Raw genomic sequence first — 21621 nt, 5'->3', positions numbered from 1 at the left:
TGGGAGCGGGTCCGCGCCCGCCGACAAAGAGCGCGGCGCGGGGGCTCCGCCAGGCTCCTCCTCCCATTCTGTGCGCCAGAACGGGCTCATCCCGCGGGAGCGCCGGCCGGGGGAGCCGCGGGAAGGGCCCCGGGGGCTCCCGCGCCAGGGAAAAGCTCTCCCGCCGCCCCTCCGCACGCGGCCCCCGCCGCCCTCACGCCCGTCCCGCCCGGCCCCGCTCGGATACACGTTGAGGCGCTGGCCCATGTCTTGGATGAGGTTGGCCGCCTGCTGCCGGTACGAGAGCTCCTTGTCGGCCTCCACGCCGCAGCGCCGCGAGGGCGTGTTCTCCAGCTGCTCGCGGCTGAAGAACCAGCGCGACGCGGCCGAGGAGCCGCCGCCGCCCCGCGCCGCGGACCCGGCGGAGCCCGCGCCCGCCGCCGCCATGACACCTCCTCCGCCTCCTCCTCCGGCGCCGCCTCCCGCCGCCTCCATCGCGCCTCTCGCGAGAGCTCCCGCGCCCGCGCGCGCCCTCGGCCATGGAGTCTCGCGGCGGGGCGGCCGCGCGCCGGGCGGGGTCACGTGACCGGCAGGGCATGAGGGGGCGGCCATGGCGGCCGCGGGGGCCTGAGGGGCTGGGGACGGGGAGTCTGGGAGCGACCTTTGAGGCCATCCGGTCCGAGCGGCAGCCCAGCACCGCCACTGTAACCCCTATGAACCAGCCAGCCCATCGCCCAGTGCCGGGGTTCAACACCCTGGGGACGCAGACTCCTCCACCTCCCTGGAAGGCCTGTCCCATTGCCTGACCGCCCTGTAGCTGCGTATCTATTTCATACAATAGTTCACATACCTAACTTCGGTCTGGATATCTTTATGCTTAATAAGGTGAAAAAAAGGTGAAAAATGTTAGAAGTAAGGGTTCCTTTTTTAATACAAGCAAGTCACAGAACAGCCTACTTGGAGGATGATGTGGAACGGGAGGAAGGGAGGAAAGATTTAGAATACACAGATAGTTCCTAAAAAATTCCTGTCTGCTGGTAATACCAGCATGGACACACCTGAGAAATGCACGAGAAAATGACAGACCTTGTGTCATTGCAGTGAGCGGCTCCAGGATCTCAGTGATGCTCCTGCAGGTTGTCCTCGCTGTGAACCCCATACTCACCGATGGATTTGCAGCAATGAGTTTGTGAGTTCAGCCTGAGTTTGTGAGTTCAGCTTGAGTTTATGGATTCAGGATTCAAAGGGTGCAAAAAGGTATTTAAAGTTCTGATCAGTGTGGATGAAATTGAGGGCTCTGAGCGTTCTGTTCCTGTCTAGTGCATGCCACTATCAGTCTGCTGTTGTTTTGTTCACCTGAAGTCGAATCACAATGAGTTCTTTTACAACTTCACTGCCAATTAGATACAAGTAGTAATCTTAGACCAAGACCCAACAGAATACTGATGAAATATACAGATGTATAATGCAGCACAGACATGAATTACTTGCCTGATCTTCCCAAATGTACATCGTCTTTAAGATCCTGCATGTGCAGAGGAAATTTAACCTCAAATCCTTCTCATGTAATTAGCTGATCTTCAACTTCATATTTTTGTGTTTGTAACAATCAGGGTACAATGCTTTACCTCATTGTTTAAATCACTGTGCAAAGATTATAGAATTTGGGTGTTCAACTTAGATTCTTTATTCCTGCAGTAATTGGTGGAGGAGTATTAAGAATATTCTCATCTGACTGCAATTAGAATTTTACACTAGCTTTGTTAATGAAATGAAAAGATGGAAGAAAGATTATATATATATATATCTGTCTTGAAAATCTTACCATAACAAGAATAGGTAGAATATCATTAAATAATGACAGTGCATAATGAATATGATTTATGCAGGGTATGCACATTAATTAACTCCCATGCAGGATATTGCAATCACCCATTTAGTCACAGGTTAAGGTAATTAAATACTGTTCTTGCTACTGGAGAGGTTCCATACCTTTGTCTCCAAAGATGTGACATTGCATTTTTGCTAACTTAACTGGTTTCATTCATAAAAATTTGAAGAATTAATGCAATTAAAATGTATTGAAGGAATCACAATATATTTTCCTCTTAAATCCATTTCAACATCTGTGAGAATCATGTATACTGAAGGAAAATATGAGAACAAAATTACCTTTTGAAATTTATTTTAAACAATCTGCTTGAAAAAATCATGCATGCTGAAAACTCAATGCTTGCATATGGATATTTAAATGAAAATGGTCAACAGATGTCTTGTGAACCTAGGCTAATCAATATTGTTAAATCTATTTTCTGGCTCCCATTTTCCTCTTACATAAAAACTTGATATTCTAAACCTCTGAGCTGCTGTTTGTTTGTGGGGGTGGTAGGGGGTGTTGGTTTGACACTGTAAAGAAGGACAGAGCTTTCTTTGTAGTCCAGCTGGGGCTGGGATCAGCAGGAACTGCTGATGTTCAACATCCTTCAGGTTCAGTCTGTTCAACATCCTTCAGTGACAGCTGTGGCCAGAGCTAAAAACAACTTCTGCCTAATGCTGTTTTGCCTGGGATGTTCCAAGACTGAACAGAAGAATGGTGACACCACACGTAGCCAGCCAGTGTTCCCATGAGAACAAAGACTGTAACTGCTAATCCTCATTTTTCTGACTGGTATGAAGTTCTCTTGGGAGGAGGATGCCTGTGCACCCACTGGATAATAATGAAAACCTTTTTCAATCAATAGTCTCCAAAGCAAAGCATCTTTCCATTCCTAGAGCAGGACTCAAGCTAGGGAGAGCACTTCAACAGTTAAAGTATCCAGCCTTACTTTTAGGAAGCATTTTGTAAGGAATACAGCATTAACCCATACTGTTGCCCAACACTACTATTTAGTGACAGTGACACACCAAGTATTACCCACACAAATACATTTCTGCACCTACAACCATATTGTTCAGATTGTTTCTGATTAATAAGCTCCCAGTGGTGTAGGTGGCAGCTAAAATGTAAAGTCCCCACACAGACCTTTTCCATCCTGTCACAACATTGACAAAGCACGAGTGCACCTGCAGTGCTGAGCTGAGTGTGGTGGGCTGCATTTTCCACCAGTGGATAGAACCAAATGTTGCCTTTTATTGGGCATCAACATGGTTTAAATTCTGCTTTAATATTCTTTCAAATTCTGTTTGTCCATCGTAACAAAGACAGAAATGTAGTGGATACATCATTTTCTCAGCTCTTTCCTTCCTGAGAATCAAGTCCTAATAACATGGCATTGATTATATTTTAGAGCTTCTTATTACAACTGCAAAAGATGAAATCTCTCCTTTATTGTGAAAGCAGGGATTTCAGAATTGTTTAAAAACAGCCTAAATCCTCGGGCAATATCTCTGCATACTCATTTCCAGTACCCTTGCCTTTGTTTTGGAAAGAACAGGAGACTGTCAGATAATTGTCAATTTAATTTTTTTATGTGAATAATTGCAAATACCAATAGAAATATAAGAATATTATTTCTGAAGCTTAGCCACTTTTGTATTTCATAATTATTCAAATTGTTTTCTGCTAAGACCCAAAAATTCCAGAGCATTTCCAGCCTTGAGTTTATCCTGTAAAAACAAAACATATATATGTTTGTGCTTAGCTTTTATTTAACTCAAATGCTTTTACTTGTGCTTTAAAAGGAACTATGCAAAGAGACTGAAGGGCCTCTTCCAGTCTTTGCAGAAATCTGTGTACTACACTGATTTTTCAGTGTTTTATCTCACGTCTCAAACAGAGTCTTAAAAAGGAAGGGAAACGCCTCAAATGTAAAAATCATACCTTCAGTTTATGGTCAAAATCATCCATTGAATCAATCAATTTTCCAGGTTCCAGTTCCCCAAGTGGAAAAGGATAATCTGTCCCCAAAATAACTTTGTCCTGATAATAAGAAAAAATGGTACGTTTTGTAGTAACATGAAACAATAGAGTTTAAGTAATATTAATATTAAGATTAATGTGATATATCACAGTAACATTAATATTATATTTTAAACCAGTAAATTTTAATCCTTTCAGATTTTAAATTTTATTTTAATTAACATTAAACAATAGAACACATGCCTTCTGGAATGTATAATGAAATACAAGAAATTAGATGTATATATTAGACTGATTAATCATGAAAGTGAATATAGAGACCATAACTTCCATTAGGAAAAGAACAAAGCTTGAAAATAATGACTCAAAAGTCAAATAATGACTTTTTGAATGAATTTTATTTGGAAAAAAATGCAGGCTATTTATTAATAATTTTTGTGGTGTCTAACTGAAGTTATGGTATTTTAATTCTGATAAGCAGAAAGTTGAAAATACAAATCCCAGGCTTGTGGCATGAGCGTCTATTGCTTGGGTGAATAAAACACAGTTAGAACTTGTTACAATGTTTGGACCCTGTTACCAGAGTTTAATACTGAAATAGGGTGAAGAAAACAACATTCAGTTATTTTCTGAAATGTTTTGTTTTTCTTACTTGTCAAATGCTTTTTTAGAAAACAACATTTTTAGAACACATTTCCTACTCAGACTGATTTTCTGTAGTGTGGTGCTGGTTTGAGAGGTAACAGCCCCTGCAAGTGGTCTGCCTAAACTGCAATGATTAATCTTGGGTAAGTGTTGCCATAATTAAATGGCCAATAAAGGATACACAGAATTCTTCCTTCTAAGTTTTGGCTTATTTATTCCATGCTCTGTACTGATGTGTGAAGTACAAAATGTGTATGAGATTTTTGGGTACATTTCTTTAAGAATCTCAGGAAGTTCTCCATCAAACTCAGTAAATATGCTTGGATTTACAGTCCTGAATTTGAAATTTTTGGCAAAATCATCAACACAAATTTAAAATTATTAGTGAGTGAGAAGAATGTGTAATAAGAAAATAAGAAAAACAAAATAATAAAAACTATTTTCTCTGTGCTACTTTAAATGATGTAATAATGGCAATGGGGTACTACTGAAAACATGATACAGTATAAAATTGCTAGAATACTAAAATTAAAAAAAAATTAACTGGTGTTCAACTTCAGATAACAAAACCTAAATCTCATTTACAAAATTTCATCTATTTCTGGAAGTCTGCAGCTTTTTTAAAAATGCCACTGTCTTTGGCTGTGACTGGATATTAACTGTGGGTTTGAAACATGCACCTGAAAATACGGATGACAAGACATGATTTGTTTCTGAAAGTAAGTCAGTGAGAAGAAAATTCAATAAAAATCTGTGTGCAACATCCCAGTTATCAGAGATGAAAAGAAATGAGCAGATCCTCAATAGGATCATCTTGTTCCAGGCTCATTTTCTCTCTGCAATGATATTTCCCCCTATTATCAGCCTTGGAGGATGCATACTGCCAACTCTCTTGATTTTATCAAGTCTGTTTTTCTTTGTGCTTCATCTCCTGAAGACAGGAGTATTTGAAAAACCAGAGTTTTTATTAAAAATGTATGTTTTTAAATGTCTAATGGATTTGAAGCTGAAATGATGAATTTTGGACACTTGTTAAAATATTTGAACTCTGTTACCAGAGTTCAATATTAAAATAGGGTGAAGAAAACAACATGGCTTGTTTTTCTTGCCTGTCAAATGCTTTTAAAAATTTTTAAATCTCCACTAGATGTCACCCATAAGTCTCTGAAAGAACCTACACAAACCTTCACTCAAAATCTAAACAGAAGGGATACATTCTATTGTTCTCTCCTATGTACTGTCTTGTGTTCTAATTTATTATAGAAGAATTAACATAAGATTAACATAGGAAAATTTATACCATCTGTCTAATAAATCTAGTTCTGAGCATAGACTAAACAAAATAGACTGGGATGTGTGCACTTTGAAGCAGATAAATATATTATTTTATTTATAATATTGAATTAAATACCAAGATGCTTTATTCAGACAAGAAAAACAAATTTCATGTATTTTATGATAAAAAAACCCAACTAAAAACATACCATATGAGAAAGTGTATTTTTAAGTAAAAGAGAAGGAAACACAGAATTTGTCCATCTCTTTACTAGGGAAAGTCATGTAAGACAGAAAGATTTGTATCTTCTTATTTACATCTCCTATATACTAAAGCAGAAAGAAGTCCCACATCCTCACTGGAATAACATATTTCTTTTCTTCTCTATGTATATATATTTTTTCCCCTCTATTTGATAGTATTTCGTAGCTAGTAACGGGATCTATTCATTAGTAGTAAAATTAAGAGCTGTAAGTCAGTAAGAAAAATTTAGAAGCAGCATTCTTGCTGTGCTCCCAGTGATCTTAGACTGTTCATTTGTACCCTTTGAGCTTCAGTTTTGTACCCATCTATAAAATGGGGGTTGCACACCTGTCTTTTGAAACCAGCTTCAGAGAAGTGAAGCCTCTGCAGGTGAATAATGCTCCTAGCATAAGGGAAGTACTGTTATATTATTCCAAACCATATCAACAAAGTCAATTTTCCCTAGAAGACTTGGAGGTCGATTCCTTAATTAGCACATCTCTCCTATTAGAGAGGTACATGGGGCTGATGATTAACCTCAGTGGACCCTGCTACTCAGCACAACTTTTTTTCACAGTAATAAGGATCCAAATCTGAAAATGAATCTCAAAAAGCTTTAAGCATTACTTCATCCTCTTACATAAAGGAAAAATTGTATTTGCCTTGAATTTCACCTTCTATTCTACTACCATGATACACCTGAAAAAAAACTCCAGAATGCTGCAGTGAGTTCAGCTCCAACTTCTGGCCAGAAAATGCTTTGCCTTTGGATCATGGCTCTGGAGGAATCACCACGGGGAAGTTTTTGCAGAGGTGCACTGAATCATTTAATCCCATGTCAATCCAGTTCTTCACTTTTTATAGCCAGCAACGTTGGGGATTTTGTGTTTATCTGCATTCACCTCATGCTACCTCATCATGGGGGGAGTGAAGGACTGGAGCGATTCTGCACTCTTACAAAATTCTTTCTCACAAATATAAATTTCTGCTTCCATCCCCAATTAACCTGCACCCCAAACTAAGGAAGGAGGAGATTAAATGGACACAACTGATGACAGCTGTCAGTGGATTTTAACATTGACCAGCTCAAGGCCAGCACGCCACACGCTGGTGCCAGGCAGTGGCTGTTCCCCAGGGACCCACAGCCATGTCCAAGCACATCTTCCTTCCCTCACACTGATGCCCTTCCTGCACAGCTCTGAGCTGTTCTCTGGAGAGCTGGCCTATTTCAAACCTCCAGCTCACAAAGTTACAGTGTCAGCCTCAAGACTCCATCACATTGTTTTTAGCCCAGCATTTATTAATCTTATATGTGTTACTCTGCCAACACATGACTGCACTGAAAGTGCTGAGATATTTGGTGTTTCTTTAAGCATTTGACTCATGGAAGGGTGTTATGCGAGAATGTCAACTTTCCTTAGAAAAAAGAGGAAACTTCATGGTTATAAAGTAAAGTTTGAAATTGTGATGTGAATGCTTTTGTTTTTAAGGACAAGATGCCCTTAGGCTATTGAAAAGAGAAAGAAAGTTCTGAGTGTAAAAAGTATTTATGTTGTTAGTATCTGACTCACGACTTTTCAGCTCTGAGATTGCACCTGATGTCACATTGTTTCAGCTCAAAATACTCAGAGGAGAATTAAAGAAGACACCAACATCCTGTGTACTATACTGGCCAAATTTATCTCTCCTAAAAAAGTTAAATTCCAGTTGCTAATCACAATTAAGGACCAGAGTCTATGTGTAGCTTCTTAGGATGAAAAGTAGAGAAAATAAAGTGTGGTGCAAAGACAGCAGCTTTCCCTCAACAGCAAAAATTCAGAGCATCCTTGAGATGCAAAACTGACTCTAAAGCAGAGGTGCCCTGAGACTTTTGTGCTACACAAGCTCAGGCAGAAAAAGAGTTTAATTATTCAGCAGTGGATTCAGCATCCTGTTGTACTTCCCCTCCTGCTTTGCTCTTGACATCTACAGTTCAGCTTAAGAGATTCAGATGACAAAAAGAATCTGTGGTCTCAGCCAGGCTGAGTCACACAGCTGTTAATTTACCAAGGTCTTTCTAACAATGGCAAAACACTCTCCCAACATTTTGAAATGGGTGAAAAGAAACAAGCACGTGACCTTTTCTCCTTGCACTGGCAATTTAAAATTCAAGAGCTGGACTCATCCTTGTGCACTAGAACTGCATGTGGAACAAAAATATATTTAGAATGAACATGGCCTGGATTTGGGGAGATTTCTCAGAAGAGGAGGTAACAGAGGCAAGTGTTGAACTCTTACTCCATAAGCCTTTGGGTGGTTTTCCAAATGGATGTGCACATCACACACAGTAAAATTTTAAAATCTATTGTAAAAAAAACACCTTAAAGCCATTTGATTACTTTAAACTACAGTTAGATTCAAAAGATAATGCATACAAAAGCTACTGGCCTGTGGACCATGATCTATTTGCTTTTTAGAGGTTGGTAACAGAAATTAAAAGAAATCAGTATTGGGCAGGAGCCCTAGTATTTTATTAGCAACCCATCTGGTGCCTGAAATTAATCCCTGGAACAGAGATGGCAAATGTCACCAGAGTTAATACCCATTGATGTTATCAGAACTTTCCAGTACTAACAGCTTATTAGCAGATCTTTTTTGAGTAAAATGATCTGGGTTTTATCTTACTTGTTTCTAATGGAAATAGGCTCCATGGCAGGTTCTTTGCACATTTTATGGGGCTCCTTCCATAAATCTATTTTTGGTTCAGGATGGGTTTAACAAAAAAGATACTGTCTCCACTGCTTAGAGATGCAGTGTTACTGTATCATACAGACATATACACTTCACAAAAGTTTCCATACTATTGTTTCAAGCTGTAATGTTGCTGTCACATGGTTGAATTTTTCATGAATCTTCAAATGCAAAGTTTTTCTGAAAGGTACAAGTCCTACAGGGTAGCTACAGGCAGAAGTCCAGTCACAAAGCTACAGACTTCCTGTTCAGCATGAACTGAAAACCCACAGATTTTAAAGTGTGGTACCTGAGCTCAGAGTACCACAATTAAGAAAGCAATAGTACTGCATTGCTATTTTTGTCTGGCCTAGGCAAGTCACTTCTGTACCAGTTCTAGAGAAGATTTATTGCAATAACCTGTTCAGAGTATTAGAGAGGAAATTGGGGAATCAACAGCTTCTTTTTTTGTAGAAAAAACCCAATCAGCTGAGTGGTGTTTGTGAACTTTGGTCGTACAGGAGACCCTGATGACAGCAATAGCCCCATACCATGTGAGCCTAGACACTGATGTACAGAAAGCAGGACTGCAGCTGCTGAGACAAGAAAATCCCTGTCAGAGCTTTCATTTCTGGTTTGACATCTGGGAGGAATCTGTCTCTGGCTGCAGACACTCTCTGAGGTGCAGAGATCAAGGCACAAAGACAGGTATCTTGTTGATTTGCAATGATCCATTGGAAGCTGGCATGAGAGATGCCATCTTCAATCCTTTCCTGAGCATTTGCTAAGTGAGAAGGGATTATTTGAATGTTTTAGGATTTTTCTGTCCCATGCTGTACCTAATTTAAATGGTTTGCTAAACTACAAAGGTTTCTTTACAAACAACTAAAATACTTCTGTAAACCCGTAATGATTAACTGTCTCTCTGAGATACTCACAAAAGCTTTCCTTATTACTGATTTCTTTTCTAACTTCCCAAGTGGAAATACAATTTGATTTCTTCAAGCATGCACTTGAATTGGAAAATTAAACCATTTGAAAACCAGGCTCCAAATTGAAGTAGTCTTTGCTTGAAGTCCCATCCTGAACAAGCTTAGAGAATAATGGAACTAAGGTTGACAGTGCATGATTTCCTAGATTAAACCCACCATTTCAATAAATCCATATGGTAAAAGCATTATCAACATCTAGAAGCCATCAATTAATTTCACTGGGTGACATTGTCTTCTTCCTGCTTTCTTCTTCTCTTCTTCTTTTGCTATTTCCTAGAAAACTCATAGAAGAATGACTCACCCACTTCTGGAAGCACTAGAACTCACCTCTCCTACTACACTTGTTAGCAGCCTTAGTGCCCCACGGTCATGGACAAGAGAGTCTGTGTAAAATGAGCCAAGGTATTTTCTTGGATCCACCTTATTATCCATGGCACACAAATCAGGGCGCACGTTGAATCCATGGGAGATTCGACCCACTGTGTATGGAAAAGCTCCACCTACAAGAAGGAATTTTTAATAACTTTTAATAAGCTGAAAATATGTAAGAGAGAAAAAAGCCACCATATCACCAAAGATTCATAAATTTTCCTGTCAGCTCTTTAGAATGAAAGTGCTCTGCACCAGTGGTTTTTTATTCCTTTGGCTTCATTAGCTTCTTTTTCTATGTTTCTCACTTCTTCACTACTGTGATGCCCAAATTCCTCCTGCTGCTTCCTCATCTCTTTCCTTAAACCACCTGCTGCCTCCCCTTCCTTTTTGTTTCCCTTAAAGGATGTTGTAGCAGTTAAAGGCTGTTGTATCAGTTCAAACCCTGCAGCCTAGAGAATGTTCATAAAAGTAGCTGATCTGTCAGACTGTCTTTGGGGTGACAGTGCTCAGCTGGTGGCTGGCTTCACGTGGTGACCCCATTAGCTGAGATACCAGAAAATACAACTGCACCATGCTCAGCCAAAGAACAGGAGTTTCACATGGTATACTACTCACCTCCATGTGCAAAACAAACTTTCAGCTTAGGGAATTTTTCAAAAATTCCTCCCATAATCATGGAGCAAATGGCCATGGTTGTTTCTGTTGGCATGCCTAAGAAGAAAAACATCTTAATTGTATAAGAGCTGTACTTCTTAAACTTCCTATTTGATTTTTAAATATTATTTTTATTTTCTTCCATTAGCCTTGAGCCAACTGAAAAAGTCATAGTTGCACACAACTGCCAAAGGTCATGCATTATTTCTACTGGGGGGACACAGAGTTGAACTTTAATTAACTGAAATGAAGACACAGGCCTGGAAGTGAAGGTCTTCTGAATTCTAAGTCCAGTTTTTACTCCATACCACTAGAACAGATGATAGGCCAGTTGGGTATGTCCTGAAATACCCAGTATAGGCCTGATTCCCATTATCCTTGCTCAAGGATAAGTCTGGAATATGCCAGGGTGTGTTCTCACCTCTGCTTGTGGATTTCCTTTGTGTGGAAAGTGGGGCAGATACATTGATGAATATTCCAACACAGATTTGGGGTTTAGTTATGACATGATGCCAGATCCTACAGTTTAGAACTAACCTGTCTCTCTCTTTGCTCCTGGCTGAGTTGGTGTCCCAGAGTTAGGAACAGAACAGAAATTTAAGTTCCTAAATATGTTTTTCAGAATTGGTGATAGTGCAAAACCATGCAAAACAAACCAACAGAACAAAATACATGAGGGTAGAATCAGGTTTAAACATTCCTGGGTAGCAGAAAAAGCCTTCTTCTGTTATTCAGTGTTATGATTTACCTATCAAACAGGATAAAAATGAAAACTAGATAATATCTTACATCTACTGAAAGCTTTCAAAGTACATGTTGTTTCAGTTACAGTTGATGTAAAGTTAGATTTATTTTCTCTCTGATCAACCTGTTTCTAAGAAACAACACAAGAAATTCTAGGAAGTAATGCTTGGTTTTGCTTACTCCTTCATTTACTCCTATTATTTTTGAGGAGCTCTTTTCTCATATTATTCCCTTTTTCCCTGTTGTCTGATCTTTGTATTTAGGGTGAAAGAGAATACTATATTCTGTTGCTAGTCCAAATAATTTTAATTCTAATAATTTTAATTTTAAAGAAAAACTAAACAAGCTTAGAGACAAATGACTGCTGATTTTACACAACAGACTTAATCATAATACTAGATGTAAAAAAAAAAGAAAATTTGACAGAAAAGCAAAGTTATTTTCTGTGTACTTATACTTTACTTGGCAACAATCTCTCAAATATAATCCAGTTCATAAATGTAGGTTAAGCAAAGTAAATATACACTTACCTATTAGCCAGGGAAACCAATATTTGGACATCCTCCCATCTATCTGCATGTCCCAGGGATGCACAAAGAGACAGCAATTTAATTTCTCAGCAGCCTGCAGCAAAAGGAAAAAGTCTAAATCTTGACTAATCCTAGCAAAATGCATCTTAGATCTTAGTCATGCTTTTCAATGACCTGCAAATGTCTACTAAGCAGTAGTACTAGCAATGAAAATAGGAGAACACCAGTAAGAGCTATAAGCAATAGTTGGCTATATTTACTCCTCTGGGCCATCTTCTGAAGCCCTCACTCAGTTTCACAGCTCCTCCTATGACTACAGGACTGGAAGCATAGATGATAACATCTCTCTAGTAAACCAAGTGCTTCTCAGAGAAATGGAGTACAAAAGTGCTTTTCCAACTATGTTTTTCAGTCATCCTAAAATAGTAGTAGTAGTATAACACTCAGTTCAAGCAAACATTGTTTTGGTTTATTACACATATGAGAATGAATTCCCATAATGTCTTATAGATGCATTTGAGGATGGTTTTGCAGGGTTGTTCCAGCTGCATTCAGAAATTTTCATTGAGTTGCACTACATTTGTCCCCTTTGGCCCTCTGCCTGGCTTAAAAAAGTATAAAAATATTCCAAATCCTTCCTAAGAGTTCAAAATCTGTCTGTATTCTGGTCAATAATTCATCTCTACGCAAGTAGTATAATTTTTCCAAAACTACTGACATCTTTGGGAAGGAAAACAGAAGACTAGTGTTGGATGCTGACTCTGACTGTGTAATTTAAATGTGTGCTTAAATTTAAATACACAGTCATCAGAGTCATTCATATGCTTAACCAGGATTTAACAGCTTCGTTTTGTCAGATGTATTTCTGGACATGCTCTTGTTGCCAAGGAGATTGTCACACATTTGAAAAATTTGGGTTTATTTACCCATACATGCATAAATAAAAGCTGCAACTTTTGGATCATGGAGAATAATTGCCATCTACATTTGTAAACTAAAAATAGCAACTCAATAACTGGCCTGGTAGTTTGGCAAAGTTCATTATCCAATATGACTTAATTTCATAATCTGTTTTATCCAGAAATGCTTCTAAAAATGAAAGGGGTTCTTTCCTACATGTGTGAAACACAAGCTGAAGGATGTACAGTATGAGAGAGAGATCCCAGAACAAGAGAGTAGTAGCAGAGGATCTCAGTAGCAGGGAGACATGGAGTTACTGGAGAGAGTTCCAAGATGATGAAGGGACTGAGCATCTCTCCTGTAAGGAAATGCTGAGAGAACTGAGACTGCTTGGCCCCTAGAAGAGAAGGTTCAGTGCAGATCAGGAAACTTCAGGTTGCCCAGAGGGATTTTGGAGTTTGCATCCTTGGAGATATTTAAAAGCCTGGGATCTGGCTGTAGGTGGCTCTGCTTGAGCAGAGAGTTGGTCCAGGTGGTTCCCAGAGGTCCTTCCCAACCTCAGCCACACTTGTGATGTGGGCATCTCCAAGCAGATGCTGATATCTGACTGTATATGGCCATAAAAACAAATAGTCCTGGGGCTGCACCAACAGAGGTTTTGAATAAATTGAGCATCCTGCAAAATAACCTCTGTGAATCAATTCCAAGCTGACAGCTTTAATAACTTGAGAAACAGATTCAGAATAGACATTGATTAAATCCCTAATTTAGACAAATGACTACCCTTGTCTGCACCTCAGGCTATTTAAGAAATGCTATCTATTAATTCATTTGATAATAATGTAATTCAGTTTGGAAATTTTGGTCCTGTTTACATAGTTCTGTGTGGTAATTTGGTGCTATGGGTACCTCTGAATCTCAGGGAGTTTTATCAATTATTTCAATAGGATTGGATACAGTAACTTGAACTCAAATGCAAATAGTGCAGAGATGCTTTCTTTGGTACTGTACTTATCCTCACAAATTAAGAAGGTAGATCTACAGTGAGAGCTCATATAATAAAATGAAATTTGTTATTCATTATTATGAAATAGGTTTCAGAATATGTTGTGTTATTGCCATTATATCCTATAAAGAATTATCATTTACAATTAAAGCTGAGTCTCTCTGATCACTAAGCAGATTAGAAGGCTCAAATGATGACTGAATGTGCACCAAGATATTTTTAGACAGATTTCCATATCACAGTATTCCCCCAAAGAAGGAAAACAACAGCTACTCACAGCATAAACATTGTACAGCTCTGGGGCATTCAGGTCCCACTCATTGACATGAGATCCTATCTGCACTCCAGGAAAGCCAAGTTCATTCACACAGCGATGCATTTCCTTCACAGCCAGCTCTGGAGCTTGCAGAGGTAACGTGCCCAGCCCCACAAACCTCTTGGGGTACTTTTTCACTGTAGCAGCTAAGTCATTGTTTAATATCTGGGCAAGATCTAACGTGTCCTGAGGTTTGGCCTGGTAAGATATGAAGCATAACAGTACATTTAAATGTAGTTCTCAAATGTTATCACCTTTGGAATTTACTGGATAAATGTCATTGCAAACAAGTGATAGGGTTTGAACCCAAATTTGCTTTACATTTCTGAATAGCTGGAAACCAGTAGGGCTAAATTCTTCCTCGCTTTAAAACCTCTGGGTGCAGTTCTGCTTTTTCTCTTGAATATTTGATCAACTGCTGTTGCCTTTGCTGCTCAGGATGAGTGTGATAAAGCCCAGGTTGCTAATCCATGTAAGTACCTGGTCTTTTGTGCAAAGCAGTCCCCTGGTTTGTTTATCCCAGTGCAAAAACCTCAGTATATAATTTTTATACATAGCAATGAATATTTACTCTCCTATTACTGGAGCTGAAGAAATAAAAATAAGAAATGTGAGATTCTGGAGCATGCTGAGTAAACATGTCTAACATTTAGAAGAAGATAGCATCTATAATTCTAATAAGGAAGTGTAATATCCATGCAATCAATTGCTGGTTTTTTTCCCCCAATACATATTTAATGGAAAATATTCCCTTAGATACCAGAATAAAATTTTTAAGAGATGTTACTAACAAGGAATTCTGAATATCAATGGTATTTCTTACATGTGGGCTTAACACAATGGTTCTTAATGCACAAATCCATTTACATATAAACCTGTACACATTGCTTAATAGTCACATTCATAATGTATTTAGAGCAGCATTTTGCTGTGATTTATTTCTTCAGCCTGTTTTTATTTCTTTGAAGCATTCAAGATCACCACATGGGGAACATAGGAACTTAAATTTGCTCCTGAATTTTAAGATTCAAAGCATTCTAGGTTAATGAGTCCCATGCCACATTTAAAAGAAAGTGGGACAAGGCCACAACTACATCTTTTTTTTTCCCTGAGAAAATAGTGACTGATGTCTAGTTTTCATAGAATGAGTACATATATGTCTGCCTGCTAACCATGGATTCATGTTGGATATAATTTTTCTCTCCATTTCCAGCTGTCCCCATAAGGCCCCCAGAAGAAATTCAGTTGTTGTTTCATCTTTTCTCATGTGTGTGCTCCTGTGTGGAGCTTTGCCAGGACATCCTGCAGACATCTTCTCATACCTGCCTCCTTTTTTGCCTTTTCATTTTTACAGCAGAACAATTCTGGTGATGATTTCGATTTGTAGGAAGATGCTTTTGTATTTTAAAAATGTTGCTACATATGAATTACAAAATATGTCAGTTGGAACCTACCCAGTAGCTGAACATTACAGGGACTGTGGACAGGACTTGGACGGTGACTCCTGAGTAAGAAAAAGCAAATATTAATGCTTTCTTTTTAGTTGTCTGTTTTTGACAAAATGTTACAAATAAGAAAGTACTTTGGTTTGAGAGGCAGAATGTAAAAGCTTTAATGATAAGAAAGACTGATTTAGCAGTGATGACACAGAGAAATTATGTTTTTTAAATTAAGGATCAGGGCAATAAACCTCATAGTGTACCAGTGTTTATTAGAATTTGGATATTTTTGCTAAGTAGAGAGAAAAAACACTACCATATTCATACTAGATAATTTGTGAAATTAGGGTTCTTTTATTTTAGAAGTATTTAGTATGCACATGTACAAACAATTAAAATATAAATTTAGTATTAATCTCACATGAATGAAATTGACATTAAACCAACAGAATACAGTAACTCAAGTTTACTTTGGGGTTAATTTGTCATATATATTAAATAAATAAATGAATTAGCCCAAAGATAAATAACATTATGTTGAGAAAGGTTGTTAAACAATGGTTTCCTAAGTGTTCCCAAAGCTATATTGTGTTAGGTTTCATTTATCTTCTGTCTGGACTACTGAGGCTGTAAATATAAAAAATATCTGCCTGTTTTCAGAAATAACTTTGACATTAAAAATAAAAAGAATTAAGTCTATGTTGTTTTGTTTCTGCTAAAATACGAATCTCTATCATAACATTGTATGTGACAGGTTACAGAAGTGAAAACAGCAAACCTGGCAGACAAACAAAATAAACAATAAACAATAATTAGGAGTGCACAAAATAGTTATGAACAAAACTGTTTTGTTTTGTTTTGTTGTAGGTCTGTTTGTAATATTTTTCCACGTATCTTGTCATTTTTTAAAAAATTTAACTTGGTTGTTAGTAGTAAAACTGCTAGGATAAAAGATGGCAGAAAAAACTCTAGGAGAATGAACTCTAGGCAAACTCCAAGACAATTACTTGCCAAACATTTGAATGATTAAATGATTGATCCTCCTCCTCAAAAGTTTAAGTAGGAAACAAGAGGAGAAGCTGACTCAGATTGCTACAATATCTGATTAATATTATGTACAGTAGTAATGGTTTAAGGGTGAGGATGAAGTCTGCAAAATTACATAAATATTGCATTATCCAAGTTGGATCATCCACCAATATGGACACTTGATTAATCTGCTGAGAACATTGTCCATGTTTTCCACAATAACCATTGTATCTGCTTTCAATCCATTTTTACACTTCTGAGCAAATTTAACATAAAACTTAGAGGTCCATTTCCAAAAGTACATTTCTTCCTTTAGGAAGAAGAATCAGCACAGAAAAGCCTCCACTTTTTTACCCTCTTCAGAGGGTTTTACAAAGAAGAAAATAACAAGGAAAGGCAGCTAGGATGAACAGATACATTTTCTCAAGCAAAATTGTGATGATTTGTGTCACAGAACTGTGATGATAATTACTTTTACAGCTTGTTTTATTGAGTTACATGGATAGCTTGTTTTATTGAGTGGATCAAGACAGAAGTATGTACATCAATTAGACCTAGGACATATGATTAGGAGAACTAATTGAGTCTCCTTGGTCCACTGGAGACCATTTCTTATTACTGGCAAGATTTCTTGGGCATTGCACAAACAAAGCCTTTTAGCAATCAAGCTCTAAGTTATCTCTCTGAGTTAAAAATACCTTTCAGTACCTGTTTGGTGTTTTGTTCAGCTGGGAGACTCTTTGCATCTTAGTCCCAAAATTATGCCATGTTTGGAGGTTAAATTTTTGGGTATAATCTATCTCAGCCTGTGTAAGAGAAAGCAGTCTTTGAACTAAGTAGCTACAGCTTTCTAAACTAAAAATAATAAATGTGGTCCATAGTCTTTATCATTAGCTGAGCAGTAAGCATGAAAGAATGAAAAAACACCAAGGCCCTTTTTTTTTTCCCCTCACATAATTATTTGGCTGATGCTTGTATGTCTGGAGTACTGTAATAAAAAGGGACATTTTCAAGGCACAATTCACCAGATGGTGCTGTAACATACAGGTTTAGATTTTTTTTAACCAAGCAAGAGCACTGTTTAGTTCATGAAGAAATATTGTGATGTTGCTTTCATGATACATTTTCTTTTCTGGAGAGCTGCTGCAAAAATTTGAAAAAGAAAATCCTCCAGTGTTTTCCCTTTGTCTACAACAAATATGTGGGGCAGAACTGTTTTGTAGAAACTTGCCATTAGTGCTGAGGGAAATATCTGAAAGAGAAAGATGCCCAAAGGCTATTTATGATCCACTCTGTAGTTGAGTGATTTGGTAATCCCCAAAATCCCTGAGCTAACTCAGAGAAACATTACAGTCTAGTCAAGGCATGATTCTATGGTTCTGTGACAAGGCAGCATATTTCAGAGTTTGCAAAAGCTTTCTGGCATTCCCACTAAATAGCTAATGGTTGGAGTTTCAAATACTGCTTTTCCAGGGTGAAAATGAAGTAGATAAAAATTATCTAACTTTTGTTTACATTAATTTCACACAACCTGGTGAGTTCCCAAGCCAGCCTATGTTATGTATTGCACTAAACCTTCCTAAAAAGAATAACCCAGAGTATCTCCTAACACAGAATCACAGAATAATTTAGGTTGGAAGGACCTCTAAGATGATTGATTCCAAGCATTAATCCAGTGGTGGCCAAGCCCACCACTGAACCATGTCCCCAAGCACCAATCTACACATCCTTTAAATCCCTCCAGGGATGGGGATTCCACCAGGGCTGTTCTAGGTCTTGACAACACTTTTAGTGAAGAAATTCTTCCTAATATCCAATCTAAACATTCACTGGTGCAATTTGAGGCCATTTCTTCTTGTTTATTACTCATTTTCTGGGAAAAAGAGACCAACTCCCTCCTGGCTACAACCTCTCTCATGTGCCTGTCGAGGGTGATAAGGTCTGAGAGGAGGAAACAATAATCATAAAGGTGTTACTTGTACAATATTTGCTCATTTAAGCAGTTCAGGTGTTTGATCCTTATGAAAAGTTGAAGATATCAAGTTGTGTCAACTGGGAAACGGATGTAGAAACTATTCAGGCCTTAATCTAAGAAAAAAAAATATTTAGAACATAATATTTCTCTTACAGGAGTATTTTGGAATTGCAGTGTTAATAGAGCTAGTGAAAATAATTGGTCACCCTAGAAATTCCTTCCCTCATCCTCAGTCTCCCATTTAACCTTATTTAGTGGCTTGCATGTAACATGATGGAAAATAAATTTGCAAATTTGGCATCTGGTTAAATTTCTAAATGAGGAAAACTCTCTTTTCTGACAAAGTAATTGTACCAGTTCTCTAGGCTCAGATTCTCCAGCAAAAACACAGAATGAAGCTGCAACATGGCTAAACAGGAAAAAGGTATTAGAAAAGTAAACAGGGTACCTGACTGGTCCATCTCTTTGATCCGTACTTCTGGATCCCAGCAGTTCTCTTGAATAACTCTGAAAACCTTTCCATCCTTCATCATCTTTGCCTGTCCCTGTGAAATGACATTTTCATATATTATAAATGTGACAAAGTAGTACTTGCTAATTTATAGTCTTTTGAGTATACTGTGCTCCTTACAGAAATTCAGTGGCAAAATTTTGATTTTTTTCCTTACAGTAGGTATTTTTAAACAAAAACTATTTTTAAAATAGACATGAATAGAACAGTCATTTATAATTCAGATTTAATTCTTCAGAATGATAAAATATCCCTTTCCTTTTGCAATGTACATCACTCTATATTTATTTGGAAAAGATACCAGGTACCTTAATCCAAGTTTATCCTCAAACCAAATTTTGACCTCAAAACAATGCTCTAATTAAATCTGTGTTAAATTTTCCCTTTGGGTATGTATGTGTTGTTTTAAAGTCAATAGCATTGCAGTAATTCCAGTAACTACAGAAATAATTGTGCAACACAGTTAATTTCAGTTATTTCTTTTCACCAGTGAAACAGAGACAAAAGGAGACCTAATGTGTTGTCTTCAGATTATGTTTTCTCCTTGGGAAGAAAAAAAATATTGAAGAATTTTGGGAAAAAAAATCTCAAACAAAACTTAAACACAGTATAAACCCATTACCTGAATTAGTGTAAAATCTTCCTCATAGGCCACCAATTTCCAGTCTTAGGAAGTTCAAAATGTTATCATAGTCATGAAATTTAATACAGTTCCTTTATCAGCAGGGAAACTTTTAAAATTTCATATTTGGTTGATGTGTGAATTGTTCAAAGAGAGGCACAGTGTCACCACATTAAGCAAATTATCTGTTACAATTGGGGTACCCACCAGCTGCTACAGACACAACAAGATTTCTGTTGGCAAATGGATGAGACACAATTCACCATCACCTGCAAGCCCTGAGTGTTTCCAGGTTGTTTTAATCTGTTCTAGGGGTAAATGAAAAGTCAGAAGATCCCCTGATGCTGTGCACATGGGGTGGGTGAGTGCAGCCATGCAGCAGAAGCACTGGGCAGAGAACACACTCCATCTGCAGGTAAAAACTGAAACCCACACAAGAAAACACAGCAGCTGTTCCTCCACCTTCCCAGAAAGCAGGAGCTGAGGGCAAGGCAGTCTTCTGGCCCTTTGAGATAGGGATTTCTCTCTCTCTCTCTCCAAAGGCCACTTTATTTCTCTTCACAAAATTGGTCTTATTTAGGATCCTGTCAATTTTTCTAAAGAAAAGAACCTGTTAAATCAGAATATTTACTACAAGCTGCTCAACTAGGGGGATACTGTCCCCTTCTTTTGAGAACTCAAACTGTTCTTAATCTTGAATTCTTTATTAACTTCACATATCATTCACAAATATACTATCCTAATGAATATTTTAAAGCTTTCCTCAACAAATCTAAGTGTTCTGCCTTGGCAACCTGTTAAGTTACTTGTTAGCTGTATCATGGGTTGAAAATTACTTGTAATATTATAAATACAGGGTCCTGATCCCCAGTAAAATACTTCAGGTTCAGGTAAAACTGATTTTCCAACTTGATGGAGAGGTTTATGTAGCCATACACTCAAATACTCAATTAAGAAAAGTTTAGTGCATTGATACAGGTTATCCAATAAACAAAAATAGATTTGGGGGGTGAGAATAAGGCAGAGTAGAACCAAGAACTTTATAATGGATAAATAGATCACATGGACTTTACTGTTCCATTCTATTCTATACTTCTCTACTCTAACCCATCCTAAAAATTATCTAATATTTAATGTTTAATTAATGTCTGTGGAAATTAAAAGAGAGACGCTTAAAAATTAAATCCTGCAGGCTGATTTGATTCAGCAAACCACATTTAAAATTCTCCCATCACTAAACTACATCCCAAATTGCACTTTTAAAATATGCACAAAATTATTTTCTTCCAGTTTGACCCTGGTGCTTCAGAGAATTATATGGGAAGCCTTTGGGTTATTTTAATCTTAGGAGTTAGCATCCCCAGCTCCACATGTCTGAACAGGATTTTATTTTGCCATGCACTTTTTGTCATGCAAAATTTCCAGACAGAAGTAGGCCAATGGAGTTCTCAGCAGAGCACGTAAGGCCATTATTGACTTGCCACAGAGTTCCTCTGCAAACTATTTTTAGCACAGAATTTCAATCAGACCTGTAGCAAAACCACCAGAAATGTGTCCAGTCCTTGTCTCCTTCCTGCAGCTGCCATGTATCCCAAATGCTGTGCCATCCATGCTTTGGTTCTGCAGGTAGCTTTATTCTTGTTTATTAAATATCTGTTCCTTTTGGGTTTGCTTCTCATACAGATGACTGCATTTAACTCAGCCAAAATCTATATGTAACCTGCTTTAGCCTGACTTATTTTGTTGAAAATACTTTCTCAGAGCTATCTATTCCAAGTGTTAAAATGACATTACAAAGAAGAATGGATGCTGGTCCATAT

General features: G+C 37.9%; 2 protein-coding genes across 11 annotated transcripts in view; both read right to left on the bottom strand.

Annotated features, from left to right (window-relative positions):
- CCNT2 (cyclin T2) overlaps positions 1 to 2223 on the bottom strand; it is a 28084-nt gene extending 25861 nt beyond the window's left edge. For 2 of the 6 annotated variants that reach the window (XR_013774903.1, XM_079311243.1), the window contains exon 1: positions 227 to 2223. Coding sequence is in view for 4 of the 6 variants with exons in the window: in XM_079311243.1 (XP_079167369.1) it covers positions 227 to 591 (365 nt within the window). In the remaining 2 variants the exon portion in view is untranslated. The remainder of the gene's footprint in view (positions 1 to 226) is intronic. The other 4 variants (XR_013774904.1, XM_079311239.1, XM_079311238.1 and 1 more) reach the window with 3 other exon arrangements.
- A 135-nt stretch (positions 2224 to 2358) lies between these two features.
- ACMSD (aminocarboxymuconate semialdehyde decarboxylase) overlaps positions 2359 to 21621 on the bottom strand; it is a 38921-nt gene continuing 19658 nt past the window's right edge. For 2 of the 5 annotated variants that reach the window (XM_079311250.1, XM_079311249.1), the window contains 8 exons: positions 19117 to 19213; positions 15680 to 15729; positions 14187 to 14423; positions 12004 to 12097; positions 10691 to 10786; positions 10031 to 10203; positions 3800 to 3898; positions 2359 to 3585 (listed from right to left, as the gene is read on the bottom strand). In XM_079311250.1, the coding sequence (XP_079167376.1) occupies positions 3523 to 3585; positions 3800 to 3898; positions 10031 to 10203; positions 10691 to 10786; positions 12004 to 12097; positions 14187 to 14423; positions 15680 to 15729; positions 19117 to 19201 (897 nt within the window). In that variant the 5' untranslated portion in view covers positions 19202 to 19213 and the 3' untranslated portion in view covers positions 2359 to 3522. Of the gene's footprint in view, positions 3586 to 3799; positions 3899 to 10030; positions 10204 to 10690; positions 10787 to 12003; positions 12098 to 14186; positions 14424 to 15679; positions 15730 to 19116; positions 19214 to 20008; positions 20033 to 21621 lie in introns of those variants that run through there. The other 3 variants (XM_079311253.1, XM_079311252.1, XM_079311251.1) reach the window with 2 other exon arrangements.

Source organism: Erithacus rubecula, assembly GCF_903797595.1.
Source record: "Erithacus rubecula genome assembly, chromosome: 8".
NCBI lineage: Eukaryota > Metazoa > Chordata > Aves > Passeriformes > Muscicapidae > Erithacus > Erithacus rubecula.
Note: the sequence above shows the minus strand (reverse complement) of the source record. Positions and strands in the feature narration are given on the sequence as shown.